This window comes from Aptenodytes forsteri, unplaced genomic scaffold (assembly GCF_000699145.1).
Source record: "Aptenodytes forsteri isolate BGI_AS27 unplaced genomic scaffold, ASM69914v1 Scaffold257, whole genome shotgun sequence".
In the NCBI taxonomy this organism is placed as follows: domain Eukaryota; kingdom Metazoa; phylum Chordata; class Aves; order Sphenisciformes; family Spheniscidae; genus Aptenodytes; species Aptenodytes forsteri.
The window spans coordinates 3,771,720-3,790,846 of NW_008795194.1; the positions used below are offsets into that span (position 1 = coordinate 3,771,720).

At 36.5% G+C, this 19,127-nt stretch overlaps 1 protein-coding gene across 1 annotated transcript in view; it reads left to right on the top strand.

Annotated features, from left to right (window-relative positions):
* AGPS (alkylglycerone phosphate synthase) overlaps positions 1 to 18,075 on the top strand; it is a 60,874-nt gene extending 42,799 nt beyond the window's left edge. The window contains exons 15-20 of the mRNA XM_009278608.2: positions 764 to 833; positions 1,834 to 1,895; positions 3,774 to 3,863; positions 4,294 to 4,393; positions 6,164 to 6,221; positions 14,632 to 18,075. Coding sequence (XP_009276883.2) covers positions 764 to 833; positions 1,834 to 1,895; positions 3,774 to 3,863; positions 4,294 to 4,393; positions 6,164 to 6,221; positions 14,632 to 14,753 — 502 coding nt within the window. The 3' untranslated portion in view covers positions 14,754 to 18,075. The remainder of the gene's footprint in view (positions 1 to 763; positions 834 to 1,833; positions 1,896 to 3,773; positions 3,864 to 4,293; positions 4,394 to 6,163; positions 6,222 to 14,631) is intronic.
* The last annotated feature ends 1,052 nt before the right edge of the window (positions 18,076 to 19,127 follow it).

Here is a 19,127-nt window from a genome sequence, read left to right on the forward strand (position 1 = left end):
TGTTAGAAGATGGTGCGTCTGTGCTGCTCAGTTAAGGCTATTAGTTAAGTGTTTAATAGTTTAACCTCGTCTACAATGCTAAACCGTTTAATGGTCTAAAATGCTTTAATTCTATCCTTCAGGATATCTGATTTTTTTCCCACACACCTCTCTCGGATTTATAGGAGCTTCTAGGAAGACTGATTACAGATACATAGCACTTTCTTGTTCTCAGAAACCAATAGTTAAAAACAGACTTTCATAATGCTCCTAACATGATAGGTTAGTGAAAGCAAGGCTTTGTTTTTTCTTTAGTGCTGTGTCTTTTTTATGTCCATTCACATCACTTACACTTTTGGGATCCTAAGTCAGTAGTCTTGCTCTCATGACCTGTGAGCATACAAGTGCACAAATCCAACACACTTAGAAATGTAGCTACACATATTCCTGTAAATGAACATCAAGGGTATACTATGTCTAGTTCTGTTCCCCTGCTCTTTTGTGATGTTTGAAGACTGTTATTTTAAGATCACATCAAATGTTTTGTTACTGTTCATCTCTTCAGATTATGGAATGAAAAGAGAAATGCAAAGGCTTAAAGGTCTGGTCTGAAGTAACTTCTCCTTTCTAGTGAAGAAAAGACCCTACTACTTGCAACTATTGCAACACAGCTTAGAGACAGCTAAACTTGCACATATGTTTGATAATCAAAGTATTTTTTTTAAATTCTTTTTGGAAACTGACTGCTTTGCTGGAAAGTTAATTAAGTTCTTGTTAACTGCAGTGGCTTGGCAGCAGGAGAAGATAATGGACAGAGAGGATATATGCTGACATTTGTCATCGCTTACCTTCGGGTAGGTCACATTTTGTCTGCCTGCTGAAACTTCTGTTAATTAATAAAACAAAACATAGAGATGTCTCTTTGAAGATGCTTTCTCTGAAATCTAAATGCGGGTTGCCTTGGATGTTATCTCAGACTTCTCCCAGAGGTTGTATCTCTTCCATTTCTGACTAGTGTTTACTCATGGAACTTCATCTGCAAAACACCATAAAAGCATTAATTTATGCACTTGTTAAGAAAATAGTTTCTAATAAAGGGTGGAGAAAATTAGATTGAAGAATCCACTAGCAGTTGCTAAATAAACCAGATCAGACTTACAAATCTACAGGTTGAATGTAATTGGAGGCTGTGAGAGTACTTAAAATACTTGTGCTCACTCAGCTCTTAGTCGTCTTTGGACATCTGCTTATGGCTGTGGTTCGAATCAGAATTCCAGGACAAATGGACCTTTAGTCTGAACTGCTGCAGCTGTTCTTATGAATTTTAGTCTTACTGTTCAGAGATATTTTTTTTTTTTCAGAATACTATGCACGTCCTGAGTGCTAGATTTTATTTGGTTTTTATAGTCGGGGACAAATCATTGAATTTCCCTTTATTTCAGCAGGCTATATGTAAAATGGAAAAAATGTTTGTCTTTATTCTACCTAGATAGGAATTACATTCCAAATAGGTATTTCTACTAGGTATTATATTGGTTAGCACAGTGGAGCTCTTGGCTTGATGCTATAGTGATGCAAATATTTGATTAGTGTAGGCATACTGACAGTCTGACAAGTTGTCTCACTATAGCCATGACATCAAAATGTTTGTCATCTGTGTCTTCAGAGAGCTACCCTATTTCCATAATTATAAACTAATGTCACTGGGACAGATGGGTGTTTTTGCTAATTAGACTTTCTGTTTTTCTCATACGAACTAACTGAAGTTGCTCAACTGTTAGCTGTGTAGCATACACTGGAATCCCAGATGTTGATGCTGAATGTTACTGATAATTTTCTTTCTCTATTTATTAGGACTTGGGCCTGGATTACTATGTAATAGGAGAATCATTTGAGACATCTGTTCCCTGGGATAGGTAAACTGTGATTATTGTTTAGAATTGCTTAAAACTTGTACTTTATTTCATTCAAATTATTCCTAGCTCATGCTTGCTCACGGGGAAACTTAATTTAATTTAGGCCTTATGTGTATTGGAGACTCCCTGATGTGCCTCAAGTCTTGCACCTGTGTGTTCTTGCTAAAGTTGCTAGTAAATTACGTATCAGGATTTTGTAAGTGCAGTGTAGGCAAGCATTCAGTAGTATTTCTACTTAGGTTAGCCTACTGTAACAAATTCAGGACTTGAAATTGCCTGGTTTAGGAAGCTGGAAAATGGTGATAATAACTGTATTGTGTAATGAGCAGCCACATGTGTGGGATAGCAGTGTGTTACAAACAGAGAAGTTTGTAGTGAAGATCAAAAAAATTATTTAAATATATTTAAGTTTTTTCTTTCCCCAGTAATGCAGGGAAATGAAAGAACTGAAAAGATAACTTTTGCCCAAGATAAATCTTTTTCCTAAGCTTATTTTATCTGTTAGCTATGGTTGAGAAACACTTGACCACAACAAATTTTAATACATTAAATCATTTGGATGCTTCTGTCCATTTGGTAAGCCAGAAACCTCTTACGCAGGATCTAAAGTGATTTGAAATAAACTTTACAGTATTTAATGCAAAGTGGAAAGTGTGCAAAGTGTGATGACTTAAGCTGGCAAGTCTGTATTCTTGCTATTGAATTTAGTGGCAGTGGTAAGTTCCAGCCTCTGCTTTGAAGATTGGCATAGTATCTTAAACGTGTGGCAGAAATTTGAGGACAATTTTAAAGCAAAATTGCTCTTTATTTTACTTTAGCTTTATAGATCTTGAAGTATGCTAACTGCTTAGTCACAAAATTTGTTTTGCCTTTCCCTCATTTCAGGAGAGAATGACTTTTTATTTAAGAATTTAAGAAAATATTTGAAATTGTCCTCACCAAAGCAAATGCTTTCTAAAACTCTTTCTACTTGACTCACAAGAACTATGTAATTTTCCATAAATCAGTCAGTTACCTTGTTCCTGACTAGTTGAAGATAGTTGAATAAAATATTTAGCTTTACTTGCTTATGCACTAAATGGATAAATTTCTCTTGTGTATTACTTCTGTCAATCTGCAAAGTAGTTTTGAATCTGTGTAAAATGTCTTAAAAATCTGAATTGTATAGTATAGCACTTCAGACCTTTGTGGGAGAGCATACAACTAAAGAAATGGTCATTTGAAAAACAGTGACTTCTTTCAATTGTTTTAGCACTTTGGATGCACCTGGGTCTGCCCTGGCAGAAAAAAATAATAATAAAAGCAAAACAAGTATGGCTTATGACAAGGTTTAATAGCTCATTGCCATATTAGAACTATTAACATTTCAAGCTGGCAAACTAGTGCACAGCTGGAGTATCTCCAGTTTTGGCCTTGCAACATACCAAAGGTACGGTATTAACAGAGTATACAAAGCCTTAGAGTTCTCAAGCTTTCTACTGTGAGCTGTATTTGTCAACTACTTTGCCAAAAACTTGGGGCTGTTTTGCTGAGAAAGTAAGTAAAGACATACAGAAGTAGGTAACCTCCATTTTCTGTTGATCACTTTTGACTCCTAGCCCTTATGGGAAAGAGCTTTCATTACGTACTCTGCTTCAGAGTAAACGTGCTATTCAGGAGAAGTACAGAAAAAGCGATTCTAGTGAAGTCACGATGATGAGGACTATTTTACTCTTAGAATAAAATCTAAGCTATCTAAAAATGGTTCTAGAAGGCAATCTTCTGTTTTATTAGATTATACTTTTTAAAAAAGATTACTGAAGCTGAAGTTGTGTTTTTTAGGAAGTTGTATAAAATCATATACTAAGGTTTTATATTTTAATGTGTTTTCTGTTACAGGGTTTTGGACCTTTGTAGGAATGTAAAGGAAAGGATAGTAAGAGAATGCAAAGAAAAGGGTGTTCAGTTTGCTCCTCTTTCCACCTGCAGGTAAGCCATGCAACAACTTAAATAATCATTTTTCTTGAGTCTTTGATTAGTAAGAGAACTAAGGAAGAGGTCATTAAACTTGCTAGCTAGTAAGTAAAGTGCATCTATTAATGTTATTACAAACACTAGTAATCTTGACCTTCCTCTTTAACCTGCAAGTGGATTACATGTAGGAGTGAGTAATTTAAGGGATTAGTAGCACTTCATTAGTCTTGACACTTACTCTTGCTTATATGCATGAAAGTCAAGTGTAATGACTGAAGAGCTTCAACTCTCAGTCATTGCATTAAGTCACTCATGAAGTATGAGCAAAAAGGATAAAAAAAAAATGCTACCCTTTTAAATAAGTAACCTCATGAATTGTATAATGTCACATAGTGGCTGGCTTAATACCATAAAGCTTTGTTTGTAATGCAGTTCTCTTCAACAGGGTGACACAGACCTATGATGCAGGTGCATGTGTCTACTTCTACTTTGCCTTTAACTACAGAGGAATTAGTGATCCTATTCATGTCTATGAACAAATTGAGGTAATGTATATAAGAACAATAGTTAAGGGGGAGAAGGTGATGTGCCTTAATAACATGTGAACCCGTTGGCCAAGCTAACTGAATCTTGCAGGGAAGATCTCAAAGGTCTGTTTGTAAAGCTTTGATTGTTAGCAGCTGGGGAAAGATGTGTGCACTAACAGTGCACCAAGTAGAGGAAAGACTGCAAGGTGACTATTTTTAGGCATCGGTAAATGAACAGTTGTGACTAAAGTATAGGAAAGCTTGAACTGGATTTTGTTCCAGGATGGCAGAAACTATCAACCACAAAACCCAAACCCGTGGGAAACAAGACTTCCTTAGTTTTACCATGTATTTTAAAGACTAATTGAGTATTAAGTGAAAGAAGTAGCTTTGTAAATAATAGAACTATCAAGACCATACCGCATGTAGCAACTAATGAATGTGAGGGGGTCTCTCATGCTATTTCAGAGAATTAACTGCTGTGGTTATTTCTGTTTAGGTCTAGATAAGTGCTGGTCTAAGTCTGCTGTGTTAGACCAGTTGTAAGCTGCTTCGACATGTACCAAAAAGCTCCGGAATACCTCTCTGCTTTAACACTTTCAGCTGGTGAAACACTGTACTTACCTAGTTAGGGGAAACTAATATCCTTGTTACCTTGAAGATGTAATACTTAGACGTAGAAGGACTATGGCCAAACTGCTTTTCATCCTACCTCTTAGTTCATATGCTAAAGCTTCAGCACCAGAAAATTGCTAATAGGACTGTGGAGAAATAGTCTATATTTTAACTAGGATATCATTCTTCTTATGCTTATTCTTTAGAAATTTCTCTTGAATGTGGCAAGTAGATGTAAAGTTTTATCTGCAAGTTCTGAGGCTTCTGTGCTGTTGAATCTAGGGCACTGGAGAATGTAATACTTGAGTGCTTATTTAATGAAACTTTATTAATACTTAGATATTACTGTTATTGGAGTTAGATAGCAGTGTGATCATGTGGATACATGTGTTCCATTGTAGGTGACTAAATTTAACCTAACAAAGTGAGTTTGCCAACTGAGTATATGCACTCTGTGGCAGACTGAAAAAATTTCTTAACTGCGTAGGTATGGTTATATACATTATTACTAAAATGTACACTTTTTTGAAAAAACATTTAGTGCTTGTGCTTAGGAAAGCTTTCTTTGTTACAACCTTCTAAGCTGTCTAACTATTCATAATCAGAGGTGGATGGGAAAGAAGATTCTAGAGCTTGAAAGTGTTAAAATATTTCTTGATATAAAAATCTAAATTTTGTTTTCTGCCACAAACTTCACCCAGGAAAGAGTTGTCAGTTGTAAAGTACCTCACTTCCTCAGCTAGAATCTTGGAGATCAGGGTCTAAACTCTGGTCTGAATAAGGATCTTGAATCACACTGGGGAGCCTGTTTTCAAACTACTTTATTGCGATTTCTTTTTCAATAGGCACTTAATCGTCTTCCAGATGAGCATCCCAGCCACTAGACTATTTTAGTTTCTACAAGGGGGAAGTGATCCAGAATATTCCATTCTGGAATAATAGATTTGTTGTAACAGATGCCATTTTAAATGTCTTGGCTTTGATAATGTTTATTTGGAAAATCCCCACTTACATGTATCTGCAGACTTGAACAAAAATGTTTACCCTGTATTATGTACCCTAACTACTTCTGAAACTCTTCATACACCTGTGTAAATGAGTACGATGGGAAGCATTTCACTAAAACACCTTGTGCATTTGCTGTTGAATGAATACCTTATCTTTGCAATTTAGAGGGCTGCTAGAGAAGAAATACTTGCCAATGGAGGAAGTCTGTCACATCACCATGGAGGTAATGTTCTCAGTCTAATATTAGTCTCTTTGATACTGCTAAATATTCATGAGTACATAACATAGTTTGTAAGAGAACTTTGAAAAGTATTTCACAGGCATTAACTGAAATTACTGGGGGGGTGGGGGTGGGGAATCTCCTATCATTCTTTCTAGAAACTTCTCACCTGTTTGCCAGACTTTCAGGGGCAGTGTCCCTAGTCCTGGTTTGCTTGATGTCAAGTCACACAAGGTGGTGTATTTATGAGCACCAGCTTCAAACTTTGGATAGGAAGTCTACAGGCTGTCTGAGAACCTGAACATGTAATTGATCAGTTTGTCTTAAGCACCTTCTACTGAACCTTGTGCAGAGATACATTCAATTACAAAGACTCAAATGAGTTTTTCACAGTTTTAGGACAGTTTAGTGTCCCTTGTGGCTAGGTGAATGCTGTTAGCCCTAATTCCAGAGCACTTAGTGGAAGTATCTGCATAAAAGAGCTAGTGACTTTGCAACATAGCCCAGTTTAATCTGCTGTTTATTGCATAATTAATGTTCTGTAAGTATTGATATTACCGGCTTGCTGTCTGCTAACTTCTGATTATTCAGTTTCCTCTCTTGGAGTTTGGGAATTACTTGTCCTGAGTTACTAGACTCTTTGCAAGCTATTTTGCTCTTTAATATCAAGAACCAATGTCATGTGTAAGTGATACTTCATATACCTGATGCTTTACATATGCTTTTCCCACATATTCAGATAGCCTAATCTGATTGCATGTGTCCTATGTAATGCTGTAAACTTGGATGTCAGGAAGACTTGTGAAATTAGTTTGATTTTGTGTAGCTATCTTCTTTAAACTGGTTAATGCATTTCTTCTCTCTGCTCTCTTGGGACATTGTCTGGCCACAGAAATAAGAGCAAAGAGGAAGAATTCTAATGGTTTAAAACTAGGTAAAAATTTTGTAATTCTAAGCTCTGTGTGGGGAAGACTGAAGGGCAGAAACTGTGCTTTAAAACATGTTGGTGACTTCCTGGACTTGAAACTTTTAGCTAGGGCTGTTTTCAGGCATCTAGCTTTGTGATAAAAACTGAAATGGACTCTGCTTTAGCAATATCAGGGTATTGAAAGATGTGTAGGTGATGATAACATGAGTGAAAAGTTTCAGTATTTTTTGTTTAATGTGCTCTTCTTGTCCTCTGATTAAATCTTGAATATGGTGGTATAGTAGACCGGTCAATTCTCGCACATGCAATGTGGAATTACCCCCTTGATGTACTATTGTGCTCTCCCCTGCTGTGGCAGCTGTATTTTGCTGTGACTAGCATTTTGTCCATTAACTTGCATGCAGCTGGAGCTTGTCACATGTTTGTATGTATTTGCCCTCACCATATGAAACCTTGCTTACAGCATATGTTGAACAAGAAAAAAAAAATTGTTATGTAGCATTTTCAAACCCCTTGCACACTTGAACTTTCTGACTCCACAGATATGGAAAACTTGGTCTCTGTTAGACTTCTTACGCTCTTGTTGTATGCATGACTGCCTCTTATACTGATAAATATTTTCTGCTTTGAGGTTTTTTTGTCTGGCAGTTCATTGTGTATGATATTAAAGATCCATTTTTTCCAGTGTTTAGTAGATGTACTGCTGAGAATTAGCCTAATAGTATCAGTTCTATTTACTGACCTTCAGGCCTTGTCACTCTTAGCATTGCTAAGACTGGTCTATTGTGTGGGGTAAAAAAAATACTGGTGCAATTTCTTTTAGTATTTGTCATGTAATTGTGATTAATAACAGTTGTTTTCACTATCTGGAAACAGACAGGCTGGTTTGTCTGCCTACAATCACACTGTGATAAATGGAGCTATTTTAACTCTGGTTTTGTGTATCAAAGAAAACAGATGTAGTCTGGGACTTGAGGCTATAGGAAATACAAAGCCTGCTTAAGTCAATCTTCATACGCTCCTTGAGTGAAGAAGTGGTCATATATGACAGTTTGAGATGTGTAAAGCTCTAAATTACTTTACATCTGGGGAAGTCCTAACTGTAGGTAGACACATAGCTACAATCTACAGTGAGAACTGAAATCATGATACTTCTAATTTTACGAAGAGTAACTTCAGAAAGACTTTACTTTGGATTTTATTTTAATCTCAGTATCTCTTCGCTCCTCCCCTCCCTCCAGGCTAATGAAAAATATTGTAACTTTTAGGCAAGACTCACTAAAGGTAGCAATACTGTGAGAAGATCCCCCGATGACTTTTGAGACTTAAAACTTGTAAGAAGCATAACTTTTATTTGTTAATGGATTACATTAAAGATCACACCTTGCAATATGTAAGAACAACAACATTCCAACAAAGAAATTGCAGAAGTGTATCAATACCAGCCTTTACAGCAAGTATCTCATGGACACAAGAAGCTGTAGCACAGCCAGACATATACATCTGTGTAATGAATTTATCCTTTCAATGTAACAATTACTTGTATTTTGGGGTAGAATATTTGGATTTTTTGTTTTTTAAATCTGGATATCATTTCCATGATACTGCAACTTAAATGACTTTGTCCTTTCAATCAAATTGTCCTTTTTTGAAGTCTTTCTCACTCTTGACTTTTAAATACTAAATCTAATTGGTTTTCCTACTTTAATGTTAGTGTTTAACACTTGATGATGTTTCTGGATTATGTAATGAACAGAATTTACATTTAGGAAGAATCTGAGGCATATGTGTTGCTATAAAAATACACCCAAAATACATAGCTGATCAGATAGGCTTTTCTTATGCAGGGGGAATTCAGCCATTCTCCAGTGCATCAGAAAGTGATCCTTATAGAAGAGGTTATCAGACTTTTTTTTTATGATCCTGACAGTCTTGTCTAAATGTGGTAGGTCTGTTTCTCACTAAATTTCTGAACAAACTGCTGAAAAGCTTCTTAGTGGTTTTAAAGTAGTTTTTAATGTGTGACTTTGAAGTGGTTTCTTATGCCTTCTTTGTCCCTTTTAACTAATGCTATGACATAATTTGTGACTTAGTAAAGTTTTTGAAAGGTATTTAGGAATTAGATATCCTAGTTGTAGCATTCCTTGTCTTCATTTCCTACATGCAATTTTACAGTCTTGATTATAGTTTTTTACCTTGCCTTGACTATGTCCTACACTTAGAAAGGGATAGCGCACATCTTTGAACACAGCTTTGATCCTTCCGCTTTTCTGGCCAGTGAGTATCTTTAGATTTGATAGTCATGTAAATAAGGGTTGCTAGAGCCACAGTTAGCTTCTAGAAACTTAGCATTTAAAAAGCAGTGTTAGGAATGACAATTTCATGTAGATACAACTTAGGTTTAGGTAAATGATCCTTCTAATCACTTAGGGCAAGCCCTAAAACCACCCATATGATATGTCACACCTTGCATTCTTGGATTCCTGTTTCACAAAATATATGCTTTTTTTGTATAAATAAAATAAGATGTGCTGAGGAAGTATCAGTAGGTATGACTGGTATATAAATACAACTATAACCCCTTTGGGGTACAGCATCAGAAGGGAGCTGGATGGATTTGGGCCTGATTCTTTCTGTATTACCAAGCTAAGCACCCATGTAAAACTAAGGAACAGTGTAAAGATTAATGATAGATTTTTTTTCCCCCCCCTTGCAGGGAATGTTCTAACTAAAACTGGTTACTTAAGGAAACAATTATCAGCTTGTGGGTTTGAGGAAAATACCCCCATTTAGCCACTTAACATAATAGAACTAATTTTCTTCCACTTTCTAGACAGATTGACTAGAATAAAGGTTAACGTAGCCCAGGCTCCACAGGTTTAGGTATAGTATCAATTTCCTGGCAGTTTATGTAGGAAAACTTAAAAAACAACAAAAAACCCCCCCAAACCCAAAAAAACAAAACAAAAACTAAAAAAAAAAAACCCCAACCAAAAAAAAAAACCCAACAAACCCCTCAAAACCCTGCACCTTATTTGCATTCAGTTGCATGTTTGACATTGCAATTCATTGGCATCATTAAGAGGACCCCAACCAAAAAACCCAACAAACCCCTCAAAACCCTGCACCTTATTTGCATTCAGTTGCATGTTTGACATTGCAATTCATTGGCATCATTAAGAGGCTGTGGCTTAAGCTATACACTGCAGTAATTAACCCCCACAAACTACAAAATCTGGAATTATAAAATTTCCTTATGTGGGGAGTTGAACACATTCTTTTCTCCTCTACACAGGAAAAGTATCTTCTTACCTTTAAGTTAAGCACTGGAGACTGATCATACTTTCATCTTAAAACTAGAGCTTGCTCTACTGATTAGAATGAGTTTGAACTGTGACATTTGTCAGACACAGGGTAAGCTTATTATATTATTTCACATAACACAGTTATATTTTCCTCTTTGGTCTGTTGAAAGTCTTAATAAAATAGTCATCTTCAGTGCTTTTTCCACCAAATAAATGCAAAGGACTTCCTGATTCATCAACACAGACCTTGAAAGTACTTAAGTTGTTTAGATATCAAGGGAAAATGTGCAAGATGTTATGGTGATGGTAAGTGTTAATTATGTAGTAGACTTCAGGTACACTGGTCCAATATACTCCAGCACTACCGCAGTATTAGATTAATGCACTGACCTCTCTCAGTATTGCAGCGTTCTGTCTGGAAGAGTAATAACCTGTTAAGCAATTTGTAAGAGCAGAGATGCTTTCCATAGAGACAACCAGCTTCAGGAAGAGCATGCAACAGCTGGAAGAGCCCATCCTTCTTATGACCCGTTACTGCTTTTCCTTTTGCAGAGCTATTGTTCTGCAATAACTGCCTCTTTAAGTTGACGGGGTGGAGCAGAGGAAGTCTAGGGCCATGTGCAGTGCCACTAGAGCCTATTTCCACTAGGACCACACGCTGCTATAAATCTGTTCTGCATTGGTGTAGAGTTATTCCTGGGATCCATCAGCTACACTAAAACTTTCCTTACAAGGCTGTTCATGTGTGCCCAAGTACTTCATATGCCAAAAGTGAGAAAACCAATTGCTGCCTGCTGTTTGCTAGCTCCATCCTTAGCAACCAGACTTTTTTGCAGCCATCCAGATGCATTTTTAAATATTAGCAAGTGTAGCTTTTATGAGCCAGGAGACCTGTACTCCCATTTTATCTTCTTTGTGGCCAGCAGGTATGTGCTGTCCATCTAACGTGCTTCTCTCTGAAAAACCATGCACATGGGAAACTCTTGTCACTTTTGGCAGCGAATGTAATGTCAGTGCATGTTTGCTTGGTTGGTTTTTTCAAAGGGTGGGTTCTACAGGAGCAGCATAGAGTATGGTTGCACTTCACCAAAGTGTATTTTATTCCCTAACAGATTAAAAGGGCAACTTCTCTAATGAAACCAGCTAAGGTCTGGACCAGCATGTATCAGAACTGGGAAGAAGTTACTTATCCAGCTCACATGTTTTTCTTTCATACGTGGACTATAATGGTGATACAACTTGAAAATACCGCAAAAATAAAATTGGTGTTGGACTGTCTTTGAGAGTTGCTACTGAACAAACTTCTTGACTTTCTGGTTTGAAGTACTTTGTGTGAAGTAGACACTCTGTCATGCTGGGGTGTTTGTACTCTTACGTAATAGGCTGGGCTTCAGATTGAAGACTTTTGGCTTCCTAGCAGTAAATGTTTTAAGGCATTAGACTGCTCAGCACACTCCAGGAACAGGGCACTTGCCACTTGTAAAACTTGAAAACTAATTCTGTCGCACTTCATCTTGGATAATTAAGATGCAAGATTAGGTGTCTTCAGAGGAAGAAGATGCAAGAAGGAAGGAAGGGCTGTGTTTGTTTCCAGTTGGGGCAACAAGGGTTGTGTGTAATGGTGTGTGTAGCTGAGTTGACAAGCAGTGACTTGTTAAGCTACTACAAATTAATTGTACAATGTTATGCTGATTTGAGAACCTTATTAATAATGTTATGATGTAGCATATAGAATCAGGTAAATTTGATCTCAGTTTTTAATTGAGAAAAGTATACCGGGCTGAGAGCCCCTAAGTGGTAGATGCTTGGATAAAATCTGGTTCTGTGTGCTCTCATGTCAGTTCTATATAAATGGCATCATCTAGGTCTAAAACTAAACGGTCTACTTTCTCTAGACTAGAAACAGAAAGGTAGTTTTCTCTAGTCCATGATAAGTTCAGGCTTAACTGAGACCTTTTATTGTTGGGGAAGTTAAGGCTTCCTTGAGCCCAAAGCTGTTCTTTGGCTAGGCTTAGAGTGGAGTTAAGCACCTTTGCTACTTGGAATTATTTTTACATTCATGGTAATATCTTTTACTATTATGTCATTTTCTTCCTCCTTTTTCCCTTCTCATCCTTGAAGCTAATTGGATAGTCCTATGAAGGAGGAACAGAATACTTGCAGGGCAGCACTAGCCTGAGGTGAAGCAAATACAAACATTGCTTTTCTAAGTGGTGCTCTCATCTACGCAGAGCCTTTCCTTCACTTGGTCTATTTTCCATTTAATCAGATGGACCAGCTTACATTTCTAAGAGCAAGATTGCTTCAGTGCTTTTTAATATGAAAACCTGAGTAGCTGAAAAATCCATGTACGTCTTACTGACATGAAGAGTAGGAGCAGAAACTCAACCTACTGTTATTAAGGGGTTAAAGTCTTTTCATTGAACATGTTGGTGAAGGACTGCTGGTAACTGTAGTACAGCTTTTTTCTTTCCAGTTCACTAATCAAATGTATGTTAGATTTATTATTGCAAAAGTATAAACCATAGAAAATTTGACAAGATAGATGTGTAAATTATCACTTTGACAGAACTAATGATGCACTCCAAGCACCTTCTGTTTTCCAGCACTTGGTGAGCGACTTCATTAAATATGCAATGACTGTTTGGTGCTGCTCAGACAGTAGTTCAGTTCCTTGTGGAATTGCATTATTACTGGAGGTGTAAAAGAGGCAGGCATACTAGCTGTTGGGCATCCTGCTGTGATTCTAATGTGCTCCATCTTGTTGGAGCAGTTGTTTGCAGTCTTTTCAGGACAATTACATCCATAACCACAGGACACATACACTGAAACTATATTACAGATAACAGTTGAGAATGGTAATGACTGTTCTTCAGCTGCTTGTGTGAGTGACTTGAGGTGATGGTCAAGCCACACCCATGATTCTTTTTTTGTAGTAGTACTATTAAAGTATCCCCAGATAAAATTCAACTGCATCAGCTTGCTCAGACAGTCAAGTTGTAGTGATGGTGTATTTACAGATGGGTTTTTTTTTCTTGAGCTGGGCTGCAAAATACAACCACAGTTCCTACCACATGACAAATTCTTTTGTCCTTCAGTTATGATCTTTGCTCTTGGCATGCATGCCGCTAATAGTTGTTTTCTAGCAAACTGCAAATGTCATTCTTCCTCATGTTATTTGCCTTTTCAGTTGGCATTGTGACTAGCTCATATTCCTTAAGGTATAAACAAATATACTCTGTTCTCCAGAGGTGTCCCTGTAATTTGTTATTCTGATGACAGTTTGATGGTTACCCTGAGAACAGGGCACAAAAGATGGCTTGAATTTAGCTTCAGATATTCTTAAAGCATCTGTCTCTCAAACCTTTACTATATCGCATCATACTGACAAATGGATTGTATTTCAGGCTGACAAGTTAAATGCTATAGTGTGTTTAATGAAAAAATGTCCTTTATTTTGAATGATCTGTTAAATCAGAGTTGATGACTTGGTTAATTAGTATGTGAACACTCGGCCATTTAGCAGGACTATTGTGATACTAGTGAAATGAGTTCTTAAATGGCTGGTGTTTCAGTTTTGCTTTATATTTGGTATATGTTGTGAATAACCATTTTTACATGGGAAACTAAGCTCTTGTATAATGGTATGAGCAATTACCAGCCCATGTAAAAGCTTTCGAATGAAATAAGGTATATTGTTGATTTAAAACTAGGCTTTAAGCCTCTCCTTAGGAAAAAATTGTTTTCTATTTAAACCAGTACTGTTTTAAGTTTGCTTGATTATTGAGTTATGTTTTTACTTTATAGCAATCAAGAGGTGTGGGGTTCTGCTTTTTAGTAACTCCTCTTCAGTTTCCTACTTAAAATGAGTTTGGTGGCTTTTTAAAACTTAACTACCAATTCCCTATTTTAATAGAACGTGTGATTTCAGCCTAAGCTTCATCTAAATTTCATAGTTTCTAAAGAAAGTAGACAGTGTGGAACACAGTCTTCCTCTGGGAGTATGCTGAGCTTAATGAGCTTGATAGTCTGGTGGGCTCAATAAATCAAATAAAGCAAAACATTTCTCATTTTTGAATAAAAGCATTTATCACACCGTGTTTGTTCATTCAGGGTCACAAGATTGATTGGCTCCTAGAATCCTGCCATATATTGAAACACTTTGTTATTGTTTTTCCAGTAGGCAAATTGCGGAAGCGCTGGATGAAGGAGAGCATCTCTGACGTTGGCCTGGGAATGCTGAGATCTGTTAAAGAATATGTGGACCCCAATAACATCTTTGGAAACAAAAATCTTTTATAAAGCTCTGCACAACATGATGTACTAAAACTTCTTCAAAATTACTGTTGAAATTCCTCCACCTTCATTGTATTGATATCCCAGTAATCAAATATAACATAGACTAAACTTTAAAAACTAGTAACTTTTTTTTTTGCCACCCCCTTCTCCCTCCCCCCAGTAAAGTGTAAACATCACTGTTAACGTTTATGGATTTTTACTTACAATGCTCTTAAACTCTTAAACTACCCACTGGGCACAAAGTGTATTACCAACTAGGAAATGCAAATTTGGTTTTCCAAGTTTGGTTAGGCAAAACAGCTGATAGTATTTTCAATGCTGGATACTGCCAGATGTTTCTTACTAAAGCATCCCCTGCAAGGAGAACAAAGACTGACAACAGTGTTTTCTACAGAAGCAGCTGTTCAACCCAGCCTCTTGCTAAAGGAAAGCTGCTAGGAGACAGATGAGAGAACACCAAGGAGTACTTCACTGTGCTGAAGGATTAAGTATGTAACAGACTTGCAACCAGCTAATACTTAAAGTACAAATGTAGGCTTTGATCAAAAGAGATTATGTAAGTCAAACTACTTCTAAACTCAGTAGTCTCCCACTGTAGCACTATTGGAAAATCTTACACAGCTGAGCTGTTCTGAGTTGTATTTGCATTGCTGGGATAATCTTAAGTTAATCTTAGGTCAGTCACTAAGTTTTGTACAAAGGACATTTCTCACTGTATGTTAAAAACAGGTTTGTAACAAAACTTTGCCTTCATCTGTACTTCAGTCCTGGTGTGTATGGTTTTTGCTCCTGTTTTGTTTGTTTTGCAGAGATGCAAAATATTTTTCAGTAAAAAAACCAATGTTTTGGCTATTCAAATGAAACTGCCCAGCACTGTCTTTTGAAACAGTCTCAACAGTTTAATAAAACACTTAAATGTGTCATCCTGAAAGTGAGATTTCCCATTTTGGTTTTGTACAGTTTCCTATGGCCTTTATGAATCATTTATTTACTTCACTAGTAGCCACAATTTTAATTGTCCATTTAACTTTAAGAAAATGAAATATTTTCTTGATCGGTATCATATGAGAGTAAGCATTTTTACATTGAAACTTGAATCTTAATCAGTAAAACAAACTAAAAGTATTTGTCAATACTCATGATCCATTTTTAAGGTGGGTTCTTTTCTTAAAGCAAATTATCCAACTTTTTGATAATTAATGCATATGATTGCGTAGGATAGAAAAATACAGACTATCCTTTGAGGACACTGTCTCTCTAGCCAACTGCTTCACAGCTCTGTAGTGTCAGTTTGGACATCTTTTGTATTGGTAGTGCCTAATGAGGAGAAAAAGATAAAATTGCATTTTTGTTTTTAAACTATTTTAGAATACTGTCTAGTTAGCTCTCAGTTTTGGTAATATACCAAAAAGAGTGTAAAATGCTTGAAAAATACTGCATATCACACAACTTTGAACTTGTTTAAAGATCAGTTTCAATTCTATAATTAAAATGATCAAAAAACATGAACACTCAAAACCACTTTAAAATGCATGCTGTCAAGGTACTTAAGGAAAACTTTATGATCTGCAGGTCATAAAACAGAATGTTAATGTGATTTGCAATGCAGCTAGATTTATTTTGAATGGTCTTTGTTTCACAACATTTCAACATAAAAATCTACTCTCTTGTATTTTTGTTTTTGGCCCCCAGAGTTCACATTTCAGCAGCAACCAAAACAATAGGTGTAGTCTGTTTTAGGAAAGTTACTCTTTGCACTGTGGTTAAGTGTTCCTTAAGTACATAATGGTGTCTCAGCAAAGTGAATCTGTACATGTTTGTGCAGGGGACTTCCTCATCTCACATGCTGTATGATGGTGAACTACATGGCCATAGCTGGCATCTTGCTGATGGCTTGTATCACTCTGAAATAGAGACCTTTCCAGGAGTTGGTAAATATGAAGGGTGAATATGAAGGGTGTTTATGTGCCTCAATGAAAGTGTATGTCTAACTATGAAGAATCAGTTTTGAAGGAAAGTATGTGAAGCCTTTTTGCAGAATGACAGCACAAACAGAACTAAAACAAGTAGTCATAGCTCAGTAAGTCAAAATCTTAAGGGACCAGTATTAAAGTACTGCACAGCTCTACAACATCCTTCCCAATTCTTAATTTTCTGACTATGGTTTCCCCATCCCTTTTTTATATTGAAATTACACAGGCAAAGACTCCTTATACTCCCTACTTCTAACCTTTAAATAGCCACTGGCTTCTGAAGTGATTTTAAAATGCAGTAAAGATTTTTACTGCATATCAATTGTCCTATGGGAAGGTGAAATAACAGGCTATAAGGGTCCCAAAGCAACGTCACTGGATAGCTCTGAGGAAAAGATTAACTACAAATGTAATGGATACTTTTTTCTAATGGCCACCCTATTGCTGTCTTCCTAAATATTTTTCTACCTTACAAACTGGTCAGAGCTTAGTGAAACTGGAGTTGAAACACATGTATTACTGATTGTCTTTAAATTCACATTTAAACTCCTAATGAAAATAGAGAAAAGCATAATGCAAGTTCAGGAGACCTAGATAGACACAGATCATTATCTATTCAAAAGAAATCTTCCCTTCTCTAATACTGAAGTCTTCCACCACTCTTCCTTCTGTAATCTCTACTTTCTTTCTAAAGACTTCACTTCCCATAGCTGCGGCCTGTTCAGACATGGAGTTTGATCCATGCAGATCAGAAGTGTATCTTGGCATAACATGTTATGTTTTCATTTGCTTGACTATTTTGGCCATATGTAAGTTACAAGCAGTTTTAATTAAGCTTGTTATGACTTCTAATTACACAGCTTCTGTTCTCTTTGAGGGAGGAAAGGTGCAGAGTGAGTATGGCTTGACTGCGAAGTGCATTTACGTTAGAGAGACTTTTATAAAAGTTTTGAGGGGAAAGAAGAAAATCTGTTAGAAATTGATCCAGAGTCTAAATCTTACAGTCAAAGAAAAACATGTCTCCTCTTGACTTGACTTACAGTATATTGGTTGAGTTAGAGATGTCATCTTTGCCTTACAGCTGTGAACAGAGGCCAGGCCAAATAGTTCTTCTGTAGCAATGTTAATTAACTGAAACCAATTTCAAAGGCAGGGATACATTAGCACTGAAATCCGGAAAACACAAATTGCTTCTCAATCTTGGAAATGTATGTTTATCAAGGTTGTAATTTAACTTTCTGCAAATAAAGCCAAACAGTGTTTGTCATTTTAGTGTGAGATTAACTGTAAAACTTCAGTTGTAACGTTAAGAGATTATAGAACCTTATATTATTAATAAAAAGAAAATGGGCCTAAACAATTACGTGTTTTTGTGCTGAAACTAAACAAAGATATTCTACTACCTTGTCATCTTTGGTTCATTTTAATTTGGCGGTGAACTCTTACCTAAGGAAAACTATTAGGAAGACTTTGGCACTTGCAGAGAGAAATGAGATTGAATTTGTAAATGTATGCTAATAGAAGCTCTGCTTTTGTGTCCCATGTAAAGCAAAATGGGAAAATGAGAGAATGTCAGCAAAGGAAGGGCAAAACAACACCTGAACACCAGTCTACTCAGTCCAGAAATTTCACCTCCTCAGTATTCCCTGTTTGGGCAGCAAGGGGACCATGTTCAACTGCTCTTGGAAAGTTCTCTCGATACAATACAGGAGCATACCTTGTTTTAGCTTCCCCATGTTTCAAAGACCTGTTGTATTAAGCTATTGCAACAGGTATATATCCTGCTGTTGCATGCATGTCTCATTTAAAATCTCCTTGTTACAGGTCCTGGAATCTGCTTGAAAGTTCTGTGTGCAAGAATGCACCGCATGCGAGCAGAAGAGGTATTTCTCAGTTATCTGCGTTATTGCTGTAAAGCCTTTATGCCTTTTAAGCTAAAATGGCTGAAATTGCATCTTGCTTGAAAGAGCTGTTGAATTGTCTTACGTCGATGCAGTTTCTTCAACAAGTATTCAAAAACTGCAGTCATAGCATGCAGGGAACAGGAGAAGTAATAACATGGTTTAATTTGTAGAACTATAACAATTTTTCAATATTATCCAAATTTTTTTGTGTGCTTGTTCACAGGAAGGAGAAAACTACCTGACAGTCAAGCATTTTATTTGTTTCCCTGCTATTAACAGCATAAAAATGCAGTATTTTTACTTAGATCTAGATAGTCTCAATTTGAAGGAGATCTTGGAAGATGATATACTTGTTTCGGGATGACAACCATATTCCATCAGTGTTCCCTTTGTTTAAAATAAGTTTTATAAAAAGTTGAACCTGAACTCACAGCTGTGTAAATACTATAGGTTCACTTTTTATGGTTTTGTAGTCCCAACACTGACTCTGAATTCCACAT